The sequence below is a fragment of the Mobula birostris genome, chromosome 3 (assembly GCF_030028105.1).
Source record: "Mobula birostris isolate sMobBir1 chromosome 3, sMobBir1.hap1, whole genome shotgun sequence".
Classification (NCBI taxonomy): Eukaryota; Metazoa; Chordata; class Chondrichthyes; order Myliobatiformes; family Myliobatidae; genus Mobula; species Mobula birostris.
In genome coordinates this window covers 41506092-41533497 of record NC_092372.1, presented here as the reverse complement: position 1 = coordinate 41533497, position 27406 = coordinate 41506092, and the positions used below count along the sequence as shown (strand labels likewise).

Genomic DNA, 27406 nt, shown 5'->3' with positions numbered 1-27406 from the left:
TTCAGTCATGGCTGACTTATTATCCCTCTCAACCCCATTCTCCTGCCTTCTTCCCATAACATTACTATTCAAGAACTTATCAACCTTTGTTTTAAATATATTTAATGACTTGGCCTCCACAGTCGTTGTAGCAATGAATTCCACAGATTTACCACCCTCTGGCTAAATTTCATTTATTTTTTATTTGAACTTCCTCCATGTTTTGCATATTAGTATAATCTATATTCTCCTCTTCCTCATATTTGTCCACCTCCATTTTTAATGTATTTATCTTATTTGTTACTGTGAGTTGTTCTCCCTGATTACAGTGAACTGTACAATTCAGGAGTAGGTCCTTCAGTCTACAATGTCTGTGCTGAACGCAATGCCAATTTAAACTAAATCTCTGTTGCTTGATGGAGGGATCCATGACCCTTCCATTTCCTGCATAGTCACATATCTATCAAAAAACCTTTCTAAATGCTACTATTGTATGTGTCTCCACCTTTAGCCTGTCTTAAACACCTACCAACCTCCGCATAAAAAAAACAACGTGCCTTGTGCAACATCTCCCTTAAACCTTGGCCCCTTCTCAACACCCTTTTGGTATTGAATTCTCTTCTGAAATCCCTGTTCAACTTGTTAACTGTTTTGTAATAATCTCCTCTGATCATGCACTCCACCCACAAGTGGAAACATTCTTTGTGCATCCACATTATTAAAAACCCTTTGAAATGTTGGTGTTAACTTCGTTGCATTTCTCCAGAGAAAGAAAACCTAGTATGACAAGGCGGTTGTACTTGGGTTTAGATGTATTACTTGGAACTTATCTAATTTGGAATAGTTTTTGGAATTTTGGCTTTGTGGCTCTGTTTGTCATTGATTTACTGTGGCCCTATTTGCCCTTGTTTTAAGAAAGATAATTTTGTATTCATTCCATGAATGCTGGCAAGGGCAATGTACAGTATATTGCTGTTGCCCAGGGAGCCTGCCAATGTGTTGACTTTAGGTAATTAGAAAACAGCAGGTTTCATTCCCTAAATCTTGACTTTTAAGACCCAACAACTTCATTGTCACTTTGTTTTTGTACTAGTGTCAGTGTCTTTCATTTGCAGAATTTCCAAAAATAAACTGGAATTGTCCAACTCCCTTAAGGTGGCATTCAATCCAATTCTGAAGCAAGCAGAACGAAAGATGCCCTAGCATTGATAGACTGCTTTTGTGTCCCTTTTTAGGACATTTCAATGAACTTTACAGTGATAAAAATGTTTTTAAACATGTTTGTCACATTCCCTACGTTGTAACAGTGACTACAGCTATCTTGCACACAAACCTCCCACAGACAATTGTGTGATAGTGACTGAATTATGGTATTTTTGAAGGACAAGTATTGGGCAGGAGAACAGGATTAGCTTCCACGCTCCTTGCGATAGGATGGTTATGAGATCTCTTGCATCCATCTGAGAAAACAAGATGGGTCCATAATGCAGCATCTGGAAAATATAAACATTGGTGGTGTTATATATTCTGTCTTGAATGTTTTTTTAAATTGTGCAAACAAAAGTAAGCAAGTGGCTTCAGAACTGAAGTATTATGCAAACGTGAAGCCACACGTCACTGCAGCTGGAGCAGGCCCCAATCTCAGTTCCTCCAAAGGCCAAGTAAACGCTGCGAGACCACCTGGTTCAATGCCAGGCATCACCGCAGCTGGAGCAGGCACAGCCTCTGTTTAGTGTGCAGCTCCGTAAACATCGTGGAACAGTGAGCAGACCGGGCTGAACCTGCCCTTGCCTCGCCTCCGGTTCTGACACCCAATCTTTTTAATCTGGCCTAGCCCTTAAATCGTCCAGATATCAGGTCGTTCCTTGCTCCTGGACCACTCTGGGGCCTGAACCGCACCACCACGATTCGGCACACACCCAACCTTTCTAGTTTGGCCCAGCACTTAAATCAAGTCAAGTTAAGTTAAGTTTACTGTCATTTAACTATATAGAAATAACCATCTGATGTATAAAGAAATGAGACAAGCTTTCTCCAATCCAGTGTATAAAGCGCAGTACTTACACGTAATACACATAACACACAAATGAAGGTGAGGATAAAATCTACAGATGAATCACACATAAATAACAAACTAAAGTGCCTTAATATTAAACATTGTAGGGTACAGAACAGTGACACTTTGAATATGATGTGGCAGGGAGTTCAGAGGTCTGGGGGATGAAACTGTTTCTCTTCCTGACCATTCTTGTTTTTATGAATCATAGTCTCCTGCCTGATGGTAGAAAGTCAAAATGGATGCTGGATGGATGGGTGAGGTCCTTAATAATGCTAAGGGCCCTGCGGTATGCAGCACTCCTGATAAATATCCCTATGATCCTCCCATCGGTTCTCAGTCTTTTGTAGGGACTTCTAGTCCGATGCCCGATTGCTCCATACCAGATGGAGATGCAACTTTTCTGGACGTTCTCAATGGTGCTCCTGTAAAATGCAGTTACGGTTGTGTGGGGGGGGGTGCGGGGGGTATGAAACAGTCTTGCTTGCTTGCTTCAATCTTCTTGGGAAGTGGAGGCGCTGTTGTGCCTCCTTGTACAGGGAGGAGATATTAAGGGATGAAGTGAGATCGTCCGTGATGTGAACTCCCAGGAACTTGGTGCACTGAACCCAGACTTTGGGACGTTCCTCGCTCTCAGGGATGTCACGACTCTTCTTCGACCCGGCCTTTGCTTTCCTCGGCACCTCCACTTCTGCCTCTGCCTCCACCACTCGCCTCTCGATTGTTGGCATTGATCGTTATTAATGAATTGTTGATTAATGAAGTGTTATTAGTAAAGTATTTAGTAGTTTTGTTTTATTTTTGCCACCAATAAGTAGTCACTGGGCATCATCTTGTACTGGAAATTACAGAATGTAAATTGAACTCTGTATTAATAAAAATGCTATGAGAAATGACTGACTTCTGTAAAGTTTGAGACAACTTGTTATTTGGTTATATGGCATGATTTTGAACTGAAGCCTGGTACATTTCAGTTTAATAAAATGCTGTGTAAAAATTACTATAACTAAAAAAAAAAATTATAACTTGTTTCTGTGTTATTCTAGGAAAGTTTCAAATAATCATGAAAAGTTATCAATTTATCACCCAACCATTGTGAATGATGTATGCATTTTAATTTTGATGAATTTGCATTCTCTAACCTGTATAGATTTTTGAATCTTTTTTAAAAAAAAAAACACCAATAAAAATGAGTCATGTTAAGTAAATGGTAATTGTAATTTAAGCTACAGGTGTATCCATAATGAAAAAGCACTAGCTACTCAAATGTATTTTCTCCAGTGTGAGATCTATAAGATACTGATAGGCTTTCTTCAGCAGCAGAAGAACAGGTTGCTGAGATCCATGCCGAATAAATATTTGATTCTGATTTAGAAACACACAGGAGCAGGAACAGCCCTTTCAACTGTGATTCAATACAATTAGAGCTGATCCTCTATTTTAATACAATATACCTGCTTTCTCCCCATATCCTTCTATAGACTCGTATGGCCAGATTTGGGAACAGCTTCTTTCCAACTGTGGTAAGACTGCTGAACGGATCCTTACCCGGATCTGGGCCGTACCCTCCAAATATCCGGACCTGCATCTCGGTTTTTTTGCACTACCTTACTTTCCATTTTTCTATTTTCTATTTATGATTTATAATTTAAATTTTTAAAATTTACTATCGATTTGTAATCCAGGGAGCAGGAAGCGCAGAATCAAATATCGCTGTGATGATTGTACGCTCTGGTGTCAATTGTTTGGCGACAATAAATTATGAAGTATAAATTTATATATCTATTCAAATATATTCAATAGTCCTGGCTGCCCGTCTTTCCTTCTGGAGAAAGCAAAACTGGGAATTCTGTCTTTGGAGTGAAGAAATTTCATCCAATTTTACTCAATATCTTGAAACCGTGATGCTTTATCACGGGATAAACCGCCTCATCACATCCAGTCTATCTAGCTCGTGTCAACAGCATCAAATGTGGCGCCTGGCTGATGATGTGGGAAATTTCCCTGTTTCATCCCACTGAGAAGAAGCAGGATGAATGCAAGTAGCTGTGCTTTGGTAAATTAAATCAGTGCAGGATTTGCATAGTAAATGTCCCCAAAGGCATTTTCAAATTCTCATGGCTGTCAGAAGTTCCCACCTAATTCAAAGAGCAGCAATTGTATCAGTGCCGAAGAAGAGCACAGTGAACTGGCTTAAAATCTGTTGCCCAGCAGCATTCACATCTATGGTGGTGAAGTGCTTTGAGAGGTTGGTTATAGCTAGAATCAACTCCTGCCTAAGCAAGGACCAGACCCACTGCAATTTGCCTAACGCCACAACATGTCCTCAGTAGGTGTGATCTCATTGGTTCTTCATATGGCCGTGGATCACCTGAATAATACTAATGCTTATGGCAGGGTGCTGTTCACTGACTAAAACAGTAAACAGTGTTTAACACAATAATTCATACAGTTCTGATCAAACAGCTCGAAGGGTTGGGCCTCCTAACCCCTGTTTGCAACCGGATCCTCAACAACTTCACCGGAGGAGCACAGTCTATGTGGATCAGAAATGACATCACCACCTCGCTGATAATTAATGTGGTGCACCTCAATGTTTTGTGCTTGGCCCACTGTGTGACTAGGCACAGTTCAAATGCCATGTATAAATATGCCAATGGCACAACTTTTGTTGGCAGAGTTTCAGATGGTGACGAGAAGGTGGGCAGGAACAAGCCAGGTCAGCTGGTTGAGTGGTGCCGTAGCAATGACCTTACACTGAACATCAGGAAGACCAAAGAATTGATTGTGCACTTCAGAAAGGGTAAGACGAGGGCACATATACCACTCCTCACTGAGGGATCAGAAGTGGAAAGGGTGACCAGTTTCAAGTTGCTGGGTGTTAGCATTTCTGTGAATCTATCTTGGGCCCAACATATCAATGCAGTTACAAAGGATGCATGACAGCGGCTAAATTTCATTAGGAATTCGAGGAGATTTACATTCTGTAATCAACAAACCAATTGCTGGTAATCAAATGTCCATGCCTGGTGTCTCTGGGCTGGTGAGTCTGCACCCGTGCCACCTCCTGCCCCTGGCACTCTGCCACCTGTCCTACATCCCTCCTGCAGCACTCCACCCTCACCATTCCCAACATCTTCTGCTCCTGCAAGATTTACAAACTTGCTCTCTACTCCACGTTGACAATACTGTACATAGCACCATATAATATCCTGAAATTAGTTTTCTTGCAGGTACTCACAGTGGAACAAAGAAATACAATAAAATCAATGAAAAACTACACACAAATACTGATGTTGCCATATACTATCTTGAGGTTAATTTTCTTGCAGGCATTTACAGGAGAAAAATAAAAGTAGATTTTTACAAAAACTTGTACATGAATGGGCAAATACTCCAACTAATGGTTACAATTATATGAAATACAAAGGAGAATGATCGTGCCGTTTGGAAGTCTGTCATCTCTGTGACAAAACATCTCCTGCAAGAGTTCCTCAGGGTAGTGTCCCAGGCCCAGCCATTTTCAGATGCTTCATTGATAACCCTTCAATTGGAAGTCCAGAAGTAGGAATGTTTGCTGATTGCACCATGTTAACACCATTTCATAGGAGTGTGATGGGAAATCTCCACTTGCCTGGACAGGTGCACCTTCAACAAGTTCAACATATCGGCCCACATAGGCACCCAATCCATGCCAATAACTTGCTCCACAATTGACTCATGGTAGCAGCAGTTTGTACAATGTGCTGCAGCAACTGACCAAGCCTCCCTAAACAGCTTCTTCCAAATCCACTGCCTCCACCAACTATGAGGATACGTTGGCAAAAACATGGGAACACCACCTCCTATAGGAGCAGGAGTCGGTCATCTGGCCCGTCGAACCCGCTCCATCATCGATAAGATCATGGTTGATCTGGCCGTGGACTCATCTCCACCTACCTGCCTTTTCCGCACAACCCTTAATTCCCCTACAATGCAAAAATCTATCCAACCTTGTCTTAAGTATATTTACTGAGGTAGTCTCCACTGCTTCATTGGGCAGAGAATTCCACATATTCAACACTCCGGGGAAAACAGTTCCTCCTCATCTCCGTCCTAAATTTACTCTCCCAAATCTTGAGGCTATGTCCCTTAGTTCTAATCTCACTTACTGGTGGAAACAACTTTCCTGCTTCTATTTTATCTATTTCTTTCATTGTTTTGTATGTTTCTATAAGATCTCCTCTCATTCTTCTGAATTCCAGTGAGTACAGTCCCAAGTGACTCAATCTCTCCTCATGGTCTAACCACTCGCCATCTCTAGAATCAAACTAGTGAACCTCCTCTGCACTGCCTCCAAATCCAGTATATTCTTCCTTGAGTGACGCAATCAGAACTGCATGCAGTTCTCCAGATGTGGCCTACCCTGTACAGTTGCAGCATAACCTCCCTGCTCTTGAATTCAATCCCTCTAGCAATGAAGACCAACATTCCATTTGCCTTCTTGATGGCCTGCTGCACCTGCAAACCAACCTTTTGTGATTCATGCACAAGCAACCTTTTACTATTTGAATAATAATCTGTTCTTCCAGTTTCCTTCCAAAGTGGATGACCTTACATTTGCCAACATTGTACTCATTGTACTCACTTAACCTATCTATATCTCTCTGCAGATTTTCCATACTCTCTGCACAATTTGCTTTTCCACTCAATTTAGTGTCATCAACAAACTTGAATATACTAAACACGGTCCCCTCTTCCAGATCATTAATGTCGTCCTCCAAAATGTACACCATAATGACTTGGAAAATTGTATTGTCATTCCTCCATTGTCATTGTATCATAATCCTGGAACTCTCAGATCAAAAGATGGATGTTAGAAAAATGGAGGGCAATGTAAGAGGGAACATTTAGATTGACCTTAGAGTAGGTTAAAATGGAGAGTATGCACAACATGGTATGCTATACTTTCCATGTTCCTTTTTGAACAGCATGGTAATATACCTATCTTTCAAAGACTGCAGGTGTTCAAGAAGATGATTCAACATCACCTTCTCAAAGGGCAACCTGGGATAGGCCTCTAAAGTCTGGCTCAGCTCAGGAAGTCTACATCTCTTGAATGAATAATTTTTTTTAAAAAAACACTCAATTTTGTACATTTCAATGAGATTCCCTCTTGATTTTCCAAAATTGTAGTTAATATACTATTTGCCCAATATCTCATAGAATAGTCCTGCCATACCAGAAGTTAATATATTGTACCTTTAGCTACATTTCCCTCTAAAATTGAGTAAGGGGACAGACATTGCAACAGTACTCCAGGACACATCTTGCCAAGGCTCTAATTCATTGCCACGGGACATTCATATTCCTGTAGAGAAAAAACTTTTCAACTGAAGACTAGCCATTTTTATTTTATTTCAAAAATATGCATAGATGCAGTCATTACACTTCCTAGAGTTTATTGTACTCATCAATTTAATTCACTCTGCAGTGCATCAGTATCACTTGTGTTGCTTCATTAAACAATGCATGTGTGAAGGCTTTAAGAGGCTGCTACAAAGCCTCTGTTTAGTGGCAGTAGGACCTTTAGGTACTTCTCCACAAAATCTGCAGCAAGAGTCAGTGCTTCCCTCAGCACGTACTCCTGCACCTCAAAATTTGCCAGTCAGTGGTTATCAGTTGCAGAAATTTGCTTACACTGGGCAAACCAAAGGTGCATTTTCACTAAGTTGTTCATTCAGCATTGGTTAATGTTTGTCTTAGTACATGTAAGTGGGAATGGCATAGATCGGTGTCTTCTGTTTCCCATCTGCTTGAGGTATTCCAGACCTTAGCAAATGTAGAGTCCACAAGAAACTGCATAGCAGCGATTTCAAGGGTAGCGTGTGGTCAGAACGAGAATTATCTACCGGGATCAATATAATGGAAAGCATCCCTCTCACTGCCGATGTAGCAAGATCTTGGTGTGTGTTTGTGAATTCTGGCAGCTGGTTGTCTTGCCAAATAACCATGTAGGCCTGGTTGGGAAATTGCCTCGCAGGAACCACAGTTTTGCCATGGGGCCTTCAGGCCATTCTGTGCTGACCACTGCCTGCCTAATGGACCTATGGACAAAGGCATTTCTCTCCAGAAATTTCTCTATATGGACAAGTACTGCAGCAAGGTCCAACTGAATGGAACCTTACACAGGGACAAAACCAGGGCTTTTGCTTCCAATACTGGAAATAGTTTAAAAATGTCAGCACTTAAGTAACATTTTTTTTATCCATACTCTGGCTCTACCCAGCCACTAACAAATGTGACATTAAGACTAAGTTGAGTTTTTATTTTTCACCCCTTTCTCACACATTATGATGTAATGAACACAGTGTTTGGGATCTCCAAATGAAATGGAAGATGCCTTGGGTGATTAGCATAGCAGCACAATGGGGTATGAACCACCTACAGCAACACCAGTAGGACCTTGCAACTGATGACCAGATTCTTACCTGCCAATGAGAGGGAGTGCAGCTCTCAGATTCCCAATCTCTCATTCACCTTTGCTATCCAGCCTGATGTTATGACTCCTCTAAGTCAGATTCCCAGCACCTCAGTATGGTAGGCCTGATGGTGAATGGAACAAAGGCTCAGTCAGGTTGGTTGCTAAAGAACATGGCTTCACGTTGTGATAATTGACTCTGACCCCACATTATCTGTGAACCGACTGTGAGTCCGAGCAGAAGAGAGTAACATTGACCATACACCCTTTTTGCCACCTTATGTGCTTTCTATCTTGTACGTTTACTTTCAGTGACTGGTGTACAAAGATCCTGTTGAAGGGTCTTAGTCTGAAACATCGACTGTTCTCTTTTCTATAGATGCTGCCAGGCCTGCTGAGTTTCTCCAGCATTTTATATGTGTTACTTGGATTTCTAGCATCTGCAGATATTCTCTTGTTTGTGATGAGGTTACCCAGATCTCTTTTGTTTCATCTTTTCCCAATTTTTTAACATTTCAATGATACCAAACAGTTTTGTCTACTGACTTTTAGTTATTTTTGAACATTAGAATAAGTTCTTTGGATACTTAAAAGCCCTGATGCAAGGATTTGACTTGAAACATGTAAACCCGCTCTGCCCTACAGATGTTGCTCTACCTGTGAATTCCTCCCAGCAGATTGTTGCTCCAGAACCCAACATCTGCAGCATCTTGAGTCTCTGTTTACAATTTGTTATTTACATTATCACTTGGTGCTCATTAATTACATTCACATGTGACAAAGTGCTGAAGATCATCCTGATGTTATAGAAACTCAAAGCATATAAAATTGTTTACTTTTTCAAATTAATGTTTAAATATCTTGAAAAATACAATAAATTGATCTCTTTTGGGCTTATTAAATGTAATGTCTTTTATTTAGCATCAGTTTTAAATGTCTTTTATTCACAGGAGTTGTAGACAATTCACTTATCACAGATTTCTGGAGTTACATTAAAGTATTGGGCAAATCTGTTATTTCCATTAAATAATTTTTTTTGTTTTTTTTTCCTCTCTCCCAGTATTTTCCAAAGATGAACCATTTGATATTTTGTAACCATTTAATATGTAGGTAGATTATTTTGTATGACTTTCGGCATAATTAGTGCCAACTGATATCTGTTCTGTCAGATAAATTTAGAGTAGAATGTGCATCCTGTTTTTCTTTTTTGTGCTCTCCCTTATATTGTTAAATACATGTATTATAGGAAACTGAAGTGCTGTTTGAAATGGAAAATGATTGATTCCCACAGTAGCACTTGAGAAGAATAACACTGAGACTCAAATATATTCATTGGTATATTTAGATTTAGAATGTTCTTCAAATGTAGATTTGTTCAAAGGCTTTTTAAAATTTTATGGAAAGTGGTTTGTGACAAGGAATTTAAACTCTGATCTTGATGTCAGTATGGTAGTAAAGGAGAGTTTTTTGAAGTGAGAGCTTCTCTGCTGTATTGTGATTATGTGATTGTTGGTAATTGGAGTTTTTGTAACACTTTAAAAGGACAAGGCATGATGTGCTGACAGCAGCAGTGTTGTATTGCATAAAGTATATAATCTTGAGGCTAAGCAAGACCCTCATTTGCATTGTCATGAAGCTAATGACCAAATTTGTTCAGAAATATTGAAGGTCAATTAAAGAGTACAACATATGTTTATTGGAAAATAAGTTGGGAAGCAAATAAAACAGCAGGCACTGGATTCTGAAACAGAAATGAAGGAAGAACTCAAGCCAGTCAAACACCATCTGTTAAAAAAGAGATCCATCAATGTCTAGATCAGCAACCGCCCCCCAGAACTGGAGAAAGTGAAAGGTTTAACACTTTGGGAGCAGAGTTCAGGGAGGAGTAAGGTGCACGACAAAGCCATATATATGGGGATGGGTTAAAATGAATCAGGTACTTCAGGTAAACTCCTTTTATCCGGCTTGTGCTCTTTCTCACCCTTTTTTTTATTGCTTATTGTCAGTAATCATTCTTTTCAGCATTTGGTGTGGCTTGTCAGTTCTCCAATCTCTCAAACACCTTTACTTTCACTTTCTGCTGTCAAGCCTGTTCAGATGGATTTTATTGCATTCCCATTTGATTTGGTAGGCTGCCTCTAATTAGTTTGGCAAATAGAACCTTGTTAAACACAGCGAAGAACCATGTGAACTGTATGCTTGATTAATTTAAACACAAGATAATGCAGATGCTGGAAATCTTGAATACAGAGTGCTGGAGGAACTCAGCAAGTCAGGCAGTATCTATGGAGAGAAATAAACATTTGACATCTCAGGCTGAAACCCTTTATTAGGACATGTTGCTGTGTTCCGCACTTTGTACTCGTGTTTGATTAATCTGTGTTTTCAAAAATGATGTATTCAATATATTATCAAATTTTTGGTTAATCATTGGCCAATTGATACTTAATGACTTAATCTATCCCTTTCCCCCTTTTTTTTTAAATAATGGTGCCACTTTGGCAGTTTTTACTTGTATAGCCAGAGAGGTGAAAAATGATGATCAGAGGCTGCGATATTGCCCCTTGCTTCTGATGAGAAACTTTGGGATACTGGAGATATGAGAAGCTGGTGATTTTTATCTGTTATTAAGGTTACGATGTTAAGATATAAGCACGCAGGTACAGCAGGCAGTGATGAAAGCTAATGGCATGCTGGCTTTCATAACGGGGAATTGAGTATAGGAGCAAAGAGGTCCTTCTTGCAGTTGTACAGGGCCCTGGTGAGGCCACACCTGGAGTATTGTGTGCAGTTTTGGTCTCCAGATTTGAGAAAGGACATTCTAGCTATTGAGGGAGTGCAGCTTTGGTTCACGAGATTAATTCCCGGGATGGCAGGACTGTCATATGTTGAAAAATGGAGCGACTGGGGTTGTATACACTGGAATTTAGAAGGATGAGAGGGGATCTGATTGAAACATAAGATTATTAAGGGATTGGACACGCTGGAGGCAGGAAACATGTTCCCGATGTTGGGGGGAGTCCAGAACCAGAGGCCACAGTTGAAGAATAAGGGGTAGACAATTTAGAACGGAGTTAAGGAAAAACTTTTTCACACAGAGGGTTGTGGTTCTGTGGAATACTCTGCCTCAGAAGGCGGTGGAGGTCAATTCTCTGGATTCTTTCAAAAAAGAGTTAGATAGAGCTCTTAAAGATAGCGGAGTGAAGGGATATGGGGAGAAGGCAGGAAAAGGGTACTGATTGTGGATGATCAGCCAAGATCACAGTGAATGGTGATGCTGGCTCGAAGGGCTGAATGGCCTACTGCACCTATTGTCTATTGTTACTAACTCCTATAGTTGGTGTTGTACATCAGAAGGTTCTGTTGATGCTACCATGATGCTGTAAAATTATTCTCTAAAGATGTATAAGAATATAATTGAAATAAACCAAACTTTCAGGTGTTAACCTTTCACTTGTATAATACTAATCATGAGAGCCTGATCTGTGTGATATCAAATTTTTTAAAATTGTGTGCTGAAGGCTAACGGCAAATGAGAGATGGGAAGCCTGAGAAGATGTAGCTCACATAAGTTTGCTGATTGAGTAGAAAAGGCTGCAACTTGTGGCAGTTTGGCGCTTTGAGCAGCGGCCAATCAGTGTTCGGGATTAATTGGCAAGAACAAATTAAAGTAAGGCGAGGCAAGCAGAGCGCTCAATTTCGGAAAGATCGTCATCAGAGTGGTCAGAGTTAGAGTGGAGATTTTTAGGCTTTAGCTCTACAAGGCTTCAGTCAGAGAAGAGAAAAAAGCTAGATAGAGCTCCGCCCCCAGTTAATGTTTCTTCCCGCTTTACATTTGCTCAGTTAGAACAGTTGAGATGCCAGGCAGGATAGAGCAAAACTCCTCTTTCTTGATGTGGGAAGGCAGGGAGACCTCCAGTATCCCTGATGACTACAACTGCAAGAAGTGCATCCAGCTGCAGCTTCTAATACTGCATTAAGGAGTTGGAGCTGGCCGAACTCTGGATCATTCAGCAGCTTGGAGTGGGGGTGATAGATAGGATAGATATAGATATCTATCTATCTATCTCGGGGTAGTTACACCCAAGATGCAGGACACAGGAAACTGGGTGACAGGGAGTGTAAATTGCAGGGTACCCCTGTGGCCATCCCCCTCAACAATAGGTATACCACTTTGGATACTGTTTGGGGGTGGGGAGGCTGGGTGACCTAACAGAAGAAAGTCACAGTGGTCAGGTCACTGGCTCTGACTCAGAAGGGAAGAGCAGAGAAGAGGCGAGCTGTGTTGATGGGGGATTCATTAGTTAGGGGAACAGAAGAGGTTCTGTGGACGAGAACAAGATTCCTAGATGGTATGTTGCCTCCTGGGTGCCAGGGTCCAGGATATCTTGAATGAAGTCCTCAGCATTCTTAAGTGGGAGGGTTAACAGCCTGAGGTCATGGTCCATGTAGGTACCAATGACATGGGTAGGAAGAGTGACGTGATACTGTGCAGTGAGTACAGGGAGTTGGGTGCTAAGTCAAAGGGCAGGACCTGCAGGGTTGTGTTAGGCTTGCTACCCGTGCCATGTGCTAGGGAGGCCAGAAATGGGGAGATTATATAGCTTAACATGTGGCTAAGGAATTGATGTAGGAGGGAGGGCATAAGATTTTCGGATCATTGGGCTCTCTTCCAGGGAAGGTGGGAACTGTACAGAAGAGACTGTTTGCACCAGAACTGGAAGGGGAAGATTTGCTAGCGCTGCACAGGGAATGGGGTGGGGTGGGGGTGAACCTGAGTGCCAGAACAGAAAATGGAAAGGTTGTGGAGACATGTTGTTCAGACCTCAGACAAGGTCTGGAGTCTAAAGGTGAAACTAATATCCTGAGCTACATATATTTCAATGCAAGAAGTATCATAGGAAAGGCAGTTAAGCTCAGGGCATGGATTAATACCTGGAATTATGATATTGTAACCACTGGTGAGACTTGGTTGCAGGAATGGCAGGATTGGCAGCTCAGTATTCTGGGGTTCCATTGTTTTAAATTTGACCGAGCAGGAGGGATTAAAGGAGGGGTGGCAATAGTAGTCAGGGAAAATGTCACTGCAGTGCACAGTCAGGACAGACTGGAGAGCTCGTCAAGTCAGGTGTTATGGGTAGAACTGAGGAATAAGAAAGGTAAGACCACGTTATTGGGTAATGTTACAGTAATCATGGAGGATTTCTATATGCAGGTAGATTGGGAAAATCAGGTTGATGCTGGAATCCCAGAGCGGGGATTTCTAGAGGACCTATGAAATGGCTTTTTGGAGCAGCTCATAGTTGAGCCCTCCAGGGGATCAACTATTCTGGATTGGGTGATGTGCAATGAACCAGAATTGACTAGAGAGATTAAGATTTTAAAAAATCCTCGGTGGAAATTGATCATAATATAATCAAATTCACCCTTAAATTTGAGCTGGAGAAACTAAAGTCAAGTGTATCAATATTACAGTGGAGTAAAGGGAATTACAGAGGCAAGAGGGAAGAGTTGACAGAATTGACTGGAAAAGAACACTTTAGTAGCAGAGCAGCAATGGCCAGAATTTCTGGAAGCAATTCGGAAGGCATACATCTCAAAGAGGAAGAAGTATTCTAAAGGCAAGATGACACAACTGTAGCTAACAAGAGAGGTCAAACCGACATAAAAGCCAAAGAGAGTGCATCTAATACAGCAAAAATAAATGGGATTCCCAAACCGATAAAGCTTTTATAAAAAAAAAAGGCAACTTAAGAAAGTCATTAAGAAAGTAAAGATCGAATACAAAGGTAAGCTAGCCAGTCATGTTAAAGAGGATACCAAATATTTCTTCAGATACATAAAGTGTAAAAGAGAGATGAGAGTGGATATCAAACCACTGGAAAACTATACTGGAGAGATAGTAATGGGGGACGAGGAAATGGCAGACAAACTGAATAAGTATTTTGCATCAGTGTTCACTGTGGAAGACACTGGAAGTATGGTGGAAGTTCCAGGGATCATTAAGTGTGTGTGGTTACCATTACTAGAAAGAAGGTTCTTGGGAAACTGAGAGTTCAAAATTAGATAAGTCACCCGAACCAGATGGTGCATGCCCCAGAGTTCTGAAAGGGGTGACTGACGAGATCATGGAGGCATTAGTAATGATCTTTCAAGAATCACTAGATTCTGGCATGGTTCCAGAAGACTGGAACCTTGCAAATGTGAGTCCAGTCTTCAAGAAGGGAGAGGGGCAGGAGAAAGGAAATTGCAGGCCAGTTAGTCTCACCTCTTTGGTTGTGAAGATGTTGGAGTCATTTATTAAGGATGATGTCTCAAGGTACTTGGAGACAATGATAAAATAGGCCATAGTTGGCATGGTTTCCTCGAGGGAAAATCTTGCCTGACAAATCTGTTGGAATTCTTTGAAAAAATAATGAGCAGGATAAACAAAGGAGAATTTGGTTGATCATGTGTACTTAGAATTTCAGAAGCCCTTTGACAAGGGGCCACACATGAGGCTACTTAAAAAGCTCCAGAGCAAAGTAATGGCAGATATAATACAGTGCTGGGACATGTATGGTCATGCACATTGGAAGAAGAAATGAAAGGGTTGACTATTTTTAAATGGAGATAAAATACAAAAAAAATCTGAGGCACAAAGGGTCTTGGGAGTCCTTGTGCAGGATTCTCTAAAGGTTAATTTGCAGGTTAAGGCTGTGGTGGAAAAAGGCAAATGTGCTGTTGGCATACAATTCAGGAGGACTAGAATATAAAGTCACAACGTTACATACTTGCTTTTATAAAGTGCTGCTGAGGCCTCACTTGGAGTATTGTGAGCAGTTTTTGGCCCCTTAGAAAGGTGGTGCCGAAACTGGACAGTGTTCAAAGGAGGTTCATGAAAATGATTTCGAGGTTTGAATGGCTTGTCATATGAAGAGCTTTTGATGGCTCTGTGCCAGAGTGAATGGTGACCTAACTGAAACCTATCGAATGGTGAAAGGCCTTGATAGAGTGGATATGGAGGGGATGTTTCCTATTGTGGGAGAGTCTAAGACCAGAAGGCACAACCTTAGAATAGAGGGATGTCCTTTTAGAATGGAGATGAGACGGTGTTTCTTTAGCCAGGGAGTAGTGAATCTGTGGAATTCTTTGTCACAGGCAGTTGTGGAGGCCAGGGCTTTATGTATATTTAAAGCAAGAGTTTGAAAGATTCTTGATTGGTCCGTGCACAAAGGGATATGGGGAGAAGGCAAGAGATTTGTGCTGTGAGGAAAATTGGATCATCCGTGATGAAATGACAGAGCAGACTTGATGGGCCAAATGGCTAATTCTGCTCCTTTATCTTATGGTCTTAATGGGGCTATATCATAGAGCACCCGACAGTCTGAGGGATTTGGAGGAAGACACTTAGAGAGAGATCACAGATGTTGCAAGAAACACAAGGTTGTTATAGTAGGTGATTTTAACTTTCCACTTTGACTGGATTCCATTCTGTAAAAGGATAGAGTTTATTAAATGTGTTCAGGACAGTTTCCTTAATCAGTACGTTGAAGTTCCAATGGGAGCATGTGATAATGGCTCTGCTATTAGGAAATGAGATGGCAGGTGACAGAAGTTTGTGTAAGGGAATACTTTATATATAGTGATCACTATGCCATGAGTTTCAAAGTAAATCTGAAAAAAAAATGGGTCTGGTTCCTGGGTTGAGGTGGTATCAGAAAGGATCTGGCAGGTGTGGATTGAAACAGGCTGTTTTCTGGCAAAGATGTACTTGGCAAATGGGAAGCCTTCAAAAATGAAATTTTGAAAGCAGAAAGCTTGTATGTGCCTGTCAGAATAAAAGGTAACGATAACAGGTTTAAGGAACCTTGGTTTTCAAAAGAGATTGAGGCCCTAGTTAACAGAAAAAAAGAGATCCATGGCAGGAAGGAATAAATGAGGTGCTTATGGAGTACAAGAAATGCAAGAGAACACTTAAAGAAATCAGGAGGGCTTTCTGTTTTTTAAAAAAAAAGGCATGAGATTACCCTAGCAAACAAGGTGAAGGAAAATCCTAAGGGATTCTAAATACATTAACAGCAAGAGGATTGCAAGGGACAAAATTAGTCCTCCAGAGGATCAGAATGGTAATCCATGCATGGAGTTAAAAGAGATGGGGATCTGTATTTTTTTTAAATCTGTATTTACGCTGGAGATGGACACAGATTCTATGGAAATGAGGCAAAGTGGTGTCAACTTTGACCCTCTGGGTGGCATGTGCGGATATTGCTGGGTCCCGAGCAGAGATATTTGACTCTTAGTGACAGGTGAGATACCAGAGGATTGAAGGATAGTTAATGTTGTTCTGCTACTTTTATATAAAAAAAAGGTTCTAAGAATAAACCAGGAAATTGTAGGGTGGTGACCCTGACATCAGTACTGTAGTGGGAAAGTTCTTTAAAGGTATTCTAAGGGACTAGAGTATTGGATAGACATGGACTGATTACGAATAACCAGCATGGCTTTCTGTGTGGTAGGTCATGTCCAACCAACAGTATAGAGTTTTTAAGAGAATGTTGCCTGGGAAGCTGATGAAGGTAAGGTAGTGGATGTTGTCTACATGGACTTTAGCAAGGCAGTTGACAAGGTCCTGCATGGGAGGTTGGTCAAGAAGGTTCAGTCACTCAGCATTCAAGGTGAGGTAGTCAGTTGGATTAGACGCTGGCTTTATGGGAGAATCCAGAGAGTGGTAGTAGATGGTTGCTTCTTTGACTAGAGGCCTGTAACTAGTGGAGTGCCACAGGGATCGGTGCTGGGTCTGTTGTTATTTATCATTATATCAATGATCTGGATAATAATGTGGTTAACTGGATCTACAGATATGTGGAAGACAACGATATTGGGGGTGTAGTGGGTAGCAAGGAAGGCTATTATGGCTTGCAGCTGGATCTGGACCAGCTAGTAAAGTGTGCTGAAGAATGGCAGGTGGTACTTAATGGAAACAAGTCCATAGTGTTGTACTTTGGTAAGACCAACCAGGGCAGGTTTTACACAGTGAACAGTAGGGTGCTGAGGATTGTGGAAGAACAAAGGGATCTGAGAATACAGGTCCATAATTCATTGAAAGTGGCGTCAAAGGTAGATAGGGTCATAAAAAAAAACTTTCGGCACATTGGCCTTCATAAATCAAAGTATTAGTATAGGAGATAAGATGTTATGTTGAGTTTGTCCAAGTCATTGGTGAGGCCTAATTTGGAGTATTGTGCACAGTTTTGGCCACCTACCTACAGGAAAGATGTAAATAAGGTTGAAAGAGTATAGAGAAAATTTACTAGGATCTTGCCGGGACTGGAGGACCTGAGTTATAAATAAAGATTGAAAGGATTAGGACTTTATTCCTTGGAATTTAGAAGATTAAGATGAGGTAGAGGTATGCAAATTTATGTGGGATATAAAACCATGAGACATAGGAGCAGAGATTAGGCCATTTGGCTCATCGAGTTTGCTCTGCCATTCAATCATGGCTGATCCTTTTTTTTTTCCCTCTCCTCAGCCCCATTCCCTGGCCTTCTCCCCATAGCCTTTGATGCAGTGTCCAATCAAGAGCATATCAAGCTCTGCCTTAAATACACCCAAAAAACTGGCCTCTACAGCTGCCTGTGGTAATAAACTCCACAAATTCACCACACTGTGGCTAAAGTAATTTCTGTGCATCTCCACTCTAAATGGACGCTCCTCTATGCTGAGGCTGTGCTCTCTTTTTCTAGACTCCCCCACCACGGGAAAGATCCTTTCCACATCTACTCTGTTTAGGCCTTTCAACTTTTGAAAGGTTTCAGTGAGATTGCCCCCCATCCTAAATTCTGGCGAGTACAGACCCAGAGCTATCAAACATTCCTCATGTGATGACCCTTTCATTCTTGGAATCATCCTTGTGAACCTCCTTTGGACCCTCTCCAATGTCACCACTTCATAGATGAGGAGCCCACAACTGTTCACGATACTCAAGGTGAGGCCTCAGCAGGGGCATATATAGCCTCAGCACCACATCCCTGCTCTTGTACTGTAGACCTCTGGAAATGAATGCTAACATTGCATGTGGCTTCCTCACCACTGACTCTACCTACAAGTTAACCTTTAGGTTTTCTGCACAACGATTCCCCCTGCGTCTCAGATTTTTGGATTTTTTTTCCCCGTTTAGAAAATAGTCTGTACATTTATTTCAACTACCAAATTGCATGACCATACATTTTCCAACGTTGTATTTCATTTGCCACTTTCTTGCTCATTCTCTAATCTGTCTTAAGTCCTTCTGCCGCCTGTTTCTCAACACGACCTGTCCCTCCACCAATCTTTGTATTATCTGCAAACTTGGTAACAAAGCCATCTACTCCATCATCTAAATCATTGGTATACAGCATAAAAAGAAGTGGTCTCAACACCGACTCCTGTGGAAGTCCACTAGTCACTGGCAGCCAACCAGAAAAGGATCCTTTTACTCTCACTTGCTGCCTCTTACCAATTAGCCAATGCTCTAACCATGCCAGTAAATTTCCTGTAATACCATGGGCTCTTAACTTGCTAAGCAGCCTCAAGTGTGGCACCTTGTCAAAGGCCTTCTGAAAGTCCATATACACAATATCCACTGCATCCCCTTTATCTATCTGACTTGTAATCTTCTGAAAGAACTCCAACAGGTTTGTCAGGCAAGATTTTCCCTTAAGGAAACCATGATGACTTTGTCCTATCTTGTCCTGTATCACCAAGTACTCCATAACCTCATCCTTAACAATTGACTCCAACATCTTCCCAACCACTGAGGTCCGGATAACTGGTGTATAATTTCCTTTCTGTTGCCTTCCTCCTTTCTTAAAGAGTGGAGTTCTTAAATTATCCAGTCCTCTGGCATCATGTCATAATCCAATGATTTTTGAAAGATCGTTACTACTGCCTCCACAATCTCAAACACTACCTCTTTCAGAACCCTAGGGTGCAGTTCATCTGGCCCAGGTGAATTGGGTCTTTCAGCTTTTTGAGAACCTTCTCCCTTGTAATAGTAACTGCACTCCCTTCTCTTCCCTCACACTGTTCAATATTTGGCACACTGCTGGTGTCTTCCACAGTGAAGACTGATGCAAAATACTCATTTAGTTCATCTGCCATCTCCTTTACCCCATTATTATTTCTCCAGCCTCATTTTCTAGTGGTCCTATATCCACTCTCATCTTTTTTATTTTTTTTACATTCTGGAGAAAGCTTGTTATCCACCTTGATATTGTTTGCTAGCTTGCTTTCATATTTCATCTTTTCCCTCCTAATGACTCTTAGTTGCTCTCTGTAGGTTTTTAAAAGCTTCCCAATCCTGTCTCCTCGCTAATTTTTGCTTTGTTGTAATCCTCTCTTTTGCTTTTACATCAGCTTTGACTTCCCTTGTCAGCCACTATTGTACTATTTTGCCATTTGAGTATTTCTTTGTTGTTGGAATACATCTATTCTGCACCGTCATCATTTTTCCCATAAACTCACACCATTGCTACTCTGCTGTCATCCCTGCTGGCATCTCATTCCAGCTTACTATGGCCAACTCCTCTCTTGTACTACCAAAATACTGCTACGTCAGACTTGCTCCCTATTAAATTTCAAGTTGAACTCAAATTATATTGTGGTCACTGCCTCCTAAGGGTTCTTTTACCTGAAGCTCCCTAAACACCCCTGGTTCATTACATAACACCCAATCCAGTGTGGTTGATCTCCCAGTAGGCTCAATGACAAACTGCTCTAAAAAGCGATCTCATAGGCATTCAACAAACTCTCTTGAGATCCATTACCAATCTGATTTTTCCCAATCAACATGCATGTTGAAATCTTCCATGGCTATCATAACATTGTCCTTTTGATATGCTTTTCCTATTTCCAGTTGTAATCTGTAGCCCACATCCCAGCTATGTTGGAAGGCCTGTATATAACTGCCATCAGGGTCCTTTTACCCTTGCAGTTTCTTAACCCAAGAGGATTCAACACCTTCCAATCCAATGTCACAACTTTCTACTGATCTGATGCCATTCTTTACCAGCAGAGCCCAGCCACCCCATTCTGCCTACCTTCCTATCCTTCCAATACAACACGTAACCTTGGACATTTAGCTTCCAACTACAACCATCTTTCAACCATGATTCAGTGATGGCTACAATGTCATACTCAGCAATCTGTAATACTGCATCAAGATCATCCACCTTATTTCTTATGCTCCATGCATTGAGATATAACACTTTGAATACTGTATTTGCTACTCTTTTTGATTCTCACTCTGCTGTCTACAATTTTTGTCCTATCATTTGACTGCCCTTCCTGTCAGTCTGACTGCACGCTGTCTTTGCCTTCTTCCTATCCGTCCTATACTGAGTCCTTTCACTTTGGTTCCCATCCCCTCGCCAAATTAGTTTTAAACCCTCCTCAACAGCTCTAACAAACCTGCCCGCAAGAATATTGGTCCCCCTTTGGCTCAGGTGCAACCCATCACTTTTGAATAGTTCATACTTCCTACAGAAGAACCTAAAGTCCTGCCCCCTGCACCAGCTTCTCAGCCACGTGTTTATCCTCGAAATCATTCTGTTTCTACCCTCATTGGCACATGGCACAGGCAGCAATCCAGAAATTATTACCCTGGAGGACCTGCTTCTCAGTTTTTGTTCTCTAAATTCTCTTTTCGGGACCTCTGCTTTTCCTTCCTATGTCATTGGTACCAATATGTATCAAGGTATCTGGCTGCTCTCCCTCTCTCTTCAAAATGCTGTGGATGCGATCAGAGACATCCCTGACTCTGACACCAGGGAGGCAACATAGCATTTGGGTGTCCCGTTCACATCTACACAACCTCCTATCTGTTTCCCTGACTATTAAGGGTGTCCCTTAACACTCTTCCCATCTGCAGCACGGACCTATGATCTGTGCCAGCAACCCAGTCTCCATGGCAACAGTATCCGAAGTGGTATACTTATTATTGAGTGGACTGGCCACGGGGGTGCTCTACACTAACAGCGTATTCACATTTCTGTTTCTCCTGACCCAACTACTCACGTCCTGCAACTTAGGGGTGACTACCTCCCTGTAACTCTGCTAGATTATCTCCTCACTCTCCCATACAAGCTGAAGTTCATTCAGTTGCTGCTCCAGATGCCTAACATGGTCTTCAAGGATGCACTTCATGCAGATATAGTTCCCTTGGAGGCTCTGGGTCTCCCAGAACTCCAACATCCGGAATGAAGAACACTAGGTACAGTAATCGGCGGGAGGGAACCTTAACAGAAGCTTACCCAAAGCCAATGCCTCTTTTGAGCCAACCCCGACACTCCTCCTCTCACCGTTGGCCTATTCACAACAATGGTCACCCCACTTGGCCCTTTTGTACCTTCAAACAAGCATCACTGACCTGTGAGAAACCTCATTGCTGTGGCCTGCTCCTGCTGCTGATTGGGCTATTGGAATGACCCGGAACACCCACAAAGCTCTCTTTTAAACAAGTGTCACTGACCTGCAAGAAACCTCGTCGCTGTGGTCTGTTCCTGCCGCTGATTAACCTGTCAAATGGGTAAATAAGGTATAGATAAGGTAAATGCAAGCAGGCTCTTTCCACTACAACTAGAAGTCATGGGTTAAGGAGGAAAGGTGCAAAGATTGAGGGGAACATGAGGAGAAGCTGCTTCACTCAGAAGGTCGTGAGAGTGTGGAACGAGTTGCCAGTACAAGTGGTGCATGCGAGCTTGAATTCAATGTTTGAGAAGTTTGCATAGGTACATGCATGGTAGGGTTATGGAGGGCTATAGTCCCAGTGCAGTACAATGGGAGTTGGCAGTTTAAATGGCTTGGTTCAGACTAGATGGGTTGAAGGGCATGTTTCTGTGCTGTACATTTCTATGTTTCTATCTGTATGCCTCCAAGGGCCTGTTGCTATTGTTACATACCCCGTAACCGGGTTTCCAAACCAGCAGAAATGGACCACTAGTTGGAGTCTGGTTTACTGGAAGCTAATAAAGTTTTATTAAAGAAATGAGTAACACAGTACTGTAACTGTAAGGATATAAATGCAACAGGTTAGCAAAGATAAAACATATATACACAGAACTAGGGTAATGAGAATCAACCAAGCTCTATCGCAGTCTAGGGGTAAAATGATCAGTCTCAAATGACGCAGAGTTCAGTTCAGCTATGTACAGTTCGCAGTAATTGCTGTTGGAGAGAGAGAGATGCAAATTTTGATTCAAGCAGACCTTTGATGTTCTTCGCAGTTGGCTTTCGGGCGGACCCTTTTATGTCTTCTATCCTGCTGTTGTCACCGACTGTGACCCCTCCGTTCCAGATACGACCGTTCTTCCGCGGTGAACCCGGCACCCAGGCAAGGGCGGATACACACACCAGGTTCCCGCCGATCGTCCCTTTTCACCCTGTGAGTCTATGGTCGGTTCCCCCGAACTGGATCTCCAACTCCCACCAACTTGTGGGGGCACACTGCTCTTCCAGGGTCTCGTTATCTCGTGGTGTGTGTCGTGCCTTAGCGAATCTGTTCTTTTTATCCCCCTGCTGGGGTATCGCCTGTCTATCAAACTTCAAACAGTTCAGGTTCAAAGCAAATGGTCTGTCAATATCTGAATTGTGTTTCTTTCTCATTGATCTCTCTTCTCTCTTATTAGCATTTTGAATGTTTCTCCATTGTCTCCCTTATCTCTCTCTCTCTCTCATTAGCATCAAATCTTCTGATAATTTGGTTTGTCGTCACACTATGCTTCACTGTTAAATGTTGTAAGCACCAAACTTGCTCTCTTGACTTGATACAGAATGTCAGCTTTAATAACACATTCCTCATTTGCCCCAGCCTTCTGACTTACACAAGTTTCCTTTGTTCTTGTCTCAATCCTGCTGCAGTTCATAATATATTCTTCCTTCCATATATTGCAGCCTATATCTACTGGAAAATTTCTATTTAGTCATATTCCATTAACCTTCATTCTAACTTTGGTATATACTGGTATTTTGTGCTACTGCTTACAGATTGTCCAAATATGCAAGGCTTTGTATATTCATGAATGTTCTAGTCACAGGTCTTGCATCGTGCTGAGAAAAATGTGTATTGTATCATGTATCACGAATACAATCCTTTGTACAAGATCTCTGGTCCTACTTTGAATTTGAGCCTGGTGTTTCGACCAGCATTTATACATCTCACAATATTATTACTGATGCAGATTTTCTTTTGCTTCTTAAGCAGCCTCTCAGGTGCAAGGATTCCAGTTTTGAAAAGTTTGGAGGTACCTGATAGAACAAGACTTTTTCATGAGTGGGGCAAATGCTGTCAGACAGGTAGATAGTTGGAGAGCTAATCTTTTTTCATCATTGCTCTCCTGATGCATAGCCTTGAGGCTCTCTGTCCTTTCAAATGCTCCTTGTGCCATTTTCCTTGGAGTTGGAGATACTGCAATTCTTCAAGGATGATTTGAGCACATCCTTGAATCTTTCCTCTGTCCATATCATGATTGCTTCCCATCACAAGAGTTTAAAATAGTGTCTATTTTAAGATTCTGCTATTGGGCACGTGAACAATAGCCCACTCACAAAGCCTTCCCGACGAAGGGTTCCAGCCCGAAACATCGACCGATCTTTTCCACGGATACTGACCGACCTGCTGAGTTCCTCCAGTGTGTTGTGAGTGAACAATAGCCCACCCAACAGAGCTAGGTGTAGCTGGGGATGTTTGGCTTATCCTTTCAATAGGTTTGGAGGATGTTGTGAAGAATGAAAACCGGAGTTTTTCTGGTGCCCTTTAATGGGCTGCTGTTTCAGAAGCATATTGGAGGGCTGGGATCACTGCTACACAATTGGCCATGAGTTGTGTGGCATGTTTGAGATTTTGAACTTCAAATATTCTTACCCTTTCCCTTAAATGGCCAATGAATGGAGCAGATATATTGAAATTGCTGGTGAATTTCATTTTGTTGGCATGCCTCCCAGGTCCTGTCTCTGTTGTAATTTCTTTGGTGGGGGGTGAGCATACTGAGCCTCCACCTACCTGCCCATTTGACCTGGTCTCGCTAATCATATATTCGTGCGTTTTCCCCATGCATTCTGTGACACCTTGTCTGCAATGTAAAATTAACACTATTGTCTGGACTGGCATGCATATGAAACAATAATTCCATTTCTCTTTCCACTAGTGTGGTCTGATCTGTTCAGCTACAGCATTTTCTGTTTGTGTCTTTGCTTAGGAAGTTAAGGAGGTTCAGATTATCACATAAAAAGGCAACATCTGTCGTCAAAATCTCCACCATTTCAGCTATCTTTTTGCAACTGCCATGAGGCAGACGGCAGCCTGAAACCCACACCACCAGGTTCAAGAATAGTAACTTCCCTTAACCATTTGGTGAAAACTAATCACTACAGTTTAGCACCAATCTGACCACTTTGATTACTTTGCACTATAATGTTTTTATTCTAATTGCATTCTTGTGTATAACTTGGTTTTCTTGGAAATGCTGCTTATCTGATGTTATCCGCCTGTGATGCTGTTGCAAGTTTTTCATCGCACTTGTGCATACATACAGTATATATACTTGTGTATGTGACAATATATTCCCACTATTTCAGATTTCTAGCGTCAGTGGTTTTAACTTGAAAATAATTCTTCATTCAGCTTCAGGATAACAATTCCATTAACGTTGACAATCATAGAATCTCATAGCCGGGTGACCATTTTACCCATAATGTCATATAGTTGCACTGGAATGGTCTTTGCTAACTCCTAGTGGGGAAACCTGCCTGGTATCATCGCTCTTTTCCCGTCACATAGACGTAGACGGCATCGTCCGGCGGAGGGAGCTGCTCACACTTTCGTAGGTTGCGGGGTGACGAGCCGGTTCTTCCCGAAGAGAGACTTGCTGTGGTGCTGGGTGGCGCTCGTGCCCGCGCGCCGTGACCCCGCCCCGTTCCGCCGGCGGCGCGCTCCCCCACCGGAGCTTGGGCCGCGGCCGCTGCTTTCTGGGAGGTGGCGCCACTGTTCGCAGCCATGGGCCAGTGCTTGGAGTTGTCGGCCGCCGTGTGCCGAATCGGCGTCTACTCGGTAGGGGTTACTCCGGGCTGGGGGCGGACTGCACTGCGTACCGGGATCGGGGAAGCGGCGAGACGGAGGGGAGGGAGGGAGTGGGGGGTGATGGTTTCCACGCGTCTTTACCGTTGGTTGGTTTGTGGGTCCCACTGGCGTGTTCCTGCCGGGTGCTGGGGAGCAACAGCGAACGACCGGCCGCAGGGTAGGCCTGGCCCAGATTCCTCCTGTTTACGCCGCTGCACCCCGCCCCCTTCCGAACGGCAACGTAGCCCCCTTATCCCCCTTCCCCCACACCACCCCAACAGCGCTACTCCTTGTCCCTCCCTCCACCGCCACCACTGCTTCTTGTCCATCACTGCTCCTTGTCCCTGTTTCCTGCACCTCCGCTGTCTCTTGTCCATCCCTCCCCTCTCCATGACCGATGCTGCTTGTCCGTCCCGTACCCTACAAGCGCCCCTTGTCCCTTCTTCCCTGTTCCTCTACCCACAAGGCACTGCCAGCTTTTAACTCCCCTTCCCCACACCACGCCACTAACTCGCCTCTTGTCCTGATTCCGCCTTCGCACCACACCGCTACCTTTTGCCTGTCCCCAACCACCGTGTAGTTATACAGTGTGGAATTCAGGCCCTTTGGTCTACCTTGTCGTTATTTCTCCCATTCCACCCACCTCCCCCCCCCATAACATTCTTTTATTCTAATTTTCCCACTCCCTCTGAAACTTCCACACAGATACGTCTTCTCTATCAATCTGATTAGCCCTTTTTCAGTTGAATCCTGATCCTGCTGTTTAAAACTAATAATATGCCTATGGCATATAAACATTGTGGTAGAATTGTTGGCTTTTGAAATAAACACAGCTATACCAAAGTGTGTACAAATAAACATAATTTGCCTATAAATATTTACATTTAACTATCTTTGTCATTTACAGTTGGGCACATTAAAATGTGTAGGTCAGGTTGTTAGCAGAGCATTATATTCAAATTTTCTGTGTACTTTGAACAAAAACAGGTAATTTTGTTAGTCGTGTTGAAGAGTAACATTGGCTTGACTAGCTTGAGATTCCTCTAAAATGTGACGTGTAAAACCTGTTTGTAGATGTGAATACTTAATAAAAGGTAAACTGAATAAGTTTTGAATTTTAGATGATATGACAGCTCATTGAAGATAGATTTAGATTTTTTTAATATTATACACTTGGCGCAGTAACATTATGGGAAGCTTTGAGTTGGAAACATTGTTGCATGCCTTACTAGTTAAATAACCAGCATTAATGTTTTATGAAGTTTGCGTGTTATTAAACTGAAGGACGTGCTTATCACCGCTTTATCACTGTCCAATCTCTTGCCACCTCATCCTTCTCATTCTAACCATTGACATCCAATTGCCATACATCTTCACTCCCCATCAAGGAGGCCTGTGGGTCGACTGCTTTTCTACATTCAACCCCACCACTGAAATGAATATAAAATTCTGATGCTACACTTCCTCTAAATCACTGGGACTGCTGTGAGAACTCTTAAAAATAATCCTTTTCTGACTTTGTTGCTGTTTGTCGTCATAGTCATCATCATCATTATGTGCTGTGTCATATGATGTAGGTAATTATGGTCTTTGACCATGATTGTTGCTAGCAAATTTCTCTACAGAAGCTGTTTATGTAGAGCTTTTTTATTCGTGTCCTATTTGGTCTGTTTCCTCACTTACTTTTCTTCAAGTACTGTAATGACTATGTTAGCACCCTTGTCTGCAGTCATGCAACATACAACTTTTCATCACCTTTACCCTCCCAGAATTTCACATACCTCTGCCTCAAATTGTTTGCATGTGTCTCTGTTCCTAGATTTCATTTCTACTT

At 42.2% G+C, this 27406-nt stretch overlaps 1 protein-coding gene and 1 long non-coding RNA gene across 9 annotated transcripts in view; one reads left to right on the top strand and one right to left on the bottom strand.

Moving 5' to 3' along the window:
- Window positions 1-27406, top strand: part of LOC140194989 (ADP-ribosylation factor-like protein 15) — a 280579-nt gene that overhangs the window by 13357 nt on the left and 239816 nt on the right. For 4 of the 8 annotated variants that reach the window (XR_011885334.1, XR_011885335.1, XR_011885337.1 and 1 more), the window contains exon 1: window positions 25405-25563. The exons of 1 other annotated variant lie outside the window; for it this stretch is intronic. Coding sequence is in view for 3 of the 7 variants with exons in the window: in XM_072252508.1 (XP_072108609.1) it covers window positions 25510-25563 (54 nt within the window). In the remaining 4 variants the exon portion in view is untranslated. Of the gene's footprint in view, window positions 1-25404; window positions 25564-27406 lie in introns of those variants that run through there. 3 more of the 8 variants (XM_072252508.1, XM_072252507.1, XM_072252505.1) reach the window with 3 other exon arrangements.
- Window positions 1185-25768, bottom strand: LOC140194990 (uncharacterized). The gene is made up of 4 exons (XR_011885338.1): window positions 25675-25768; window positions 21988-22033; window positions 8506-8620; window positions 1185-1472 (listed from the first exon to the last, which is right to left on the bottom strand). It is a non-coding gene; the product is annotated as an uncharacterized lncRNA (long non-coding RNA).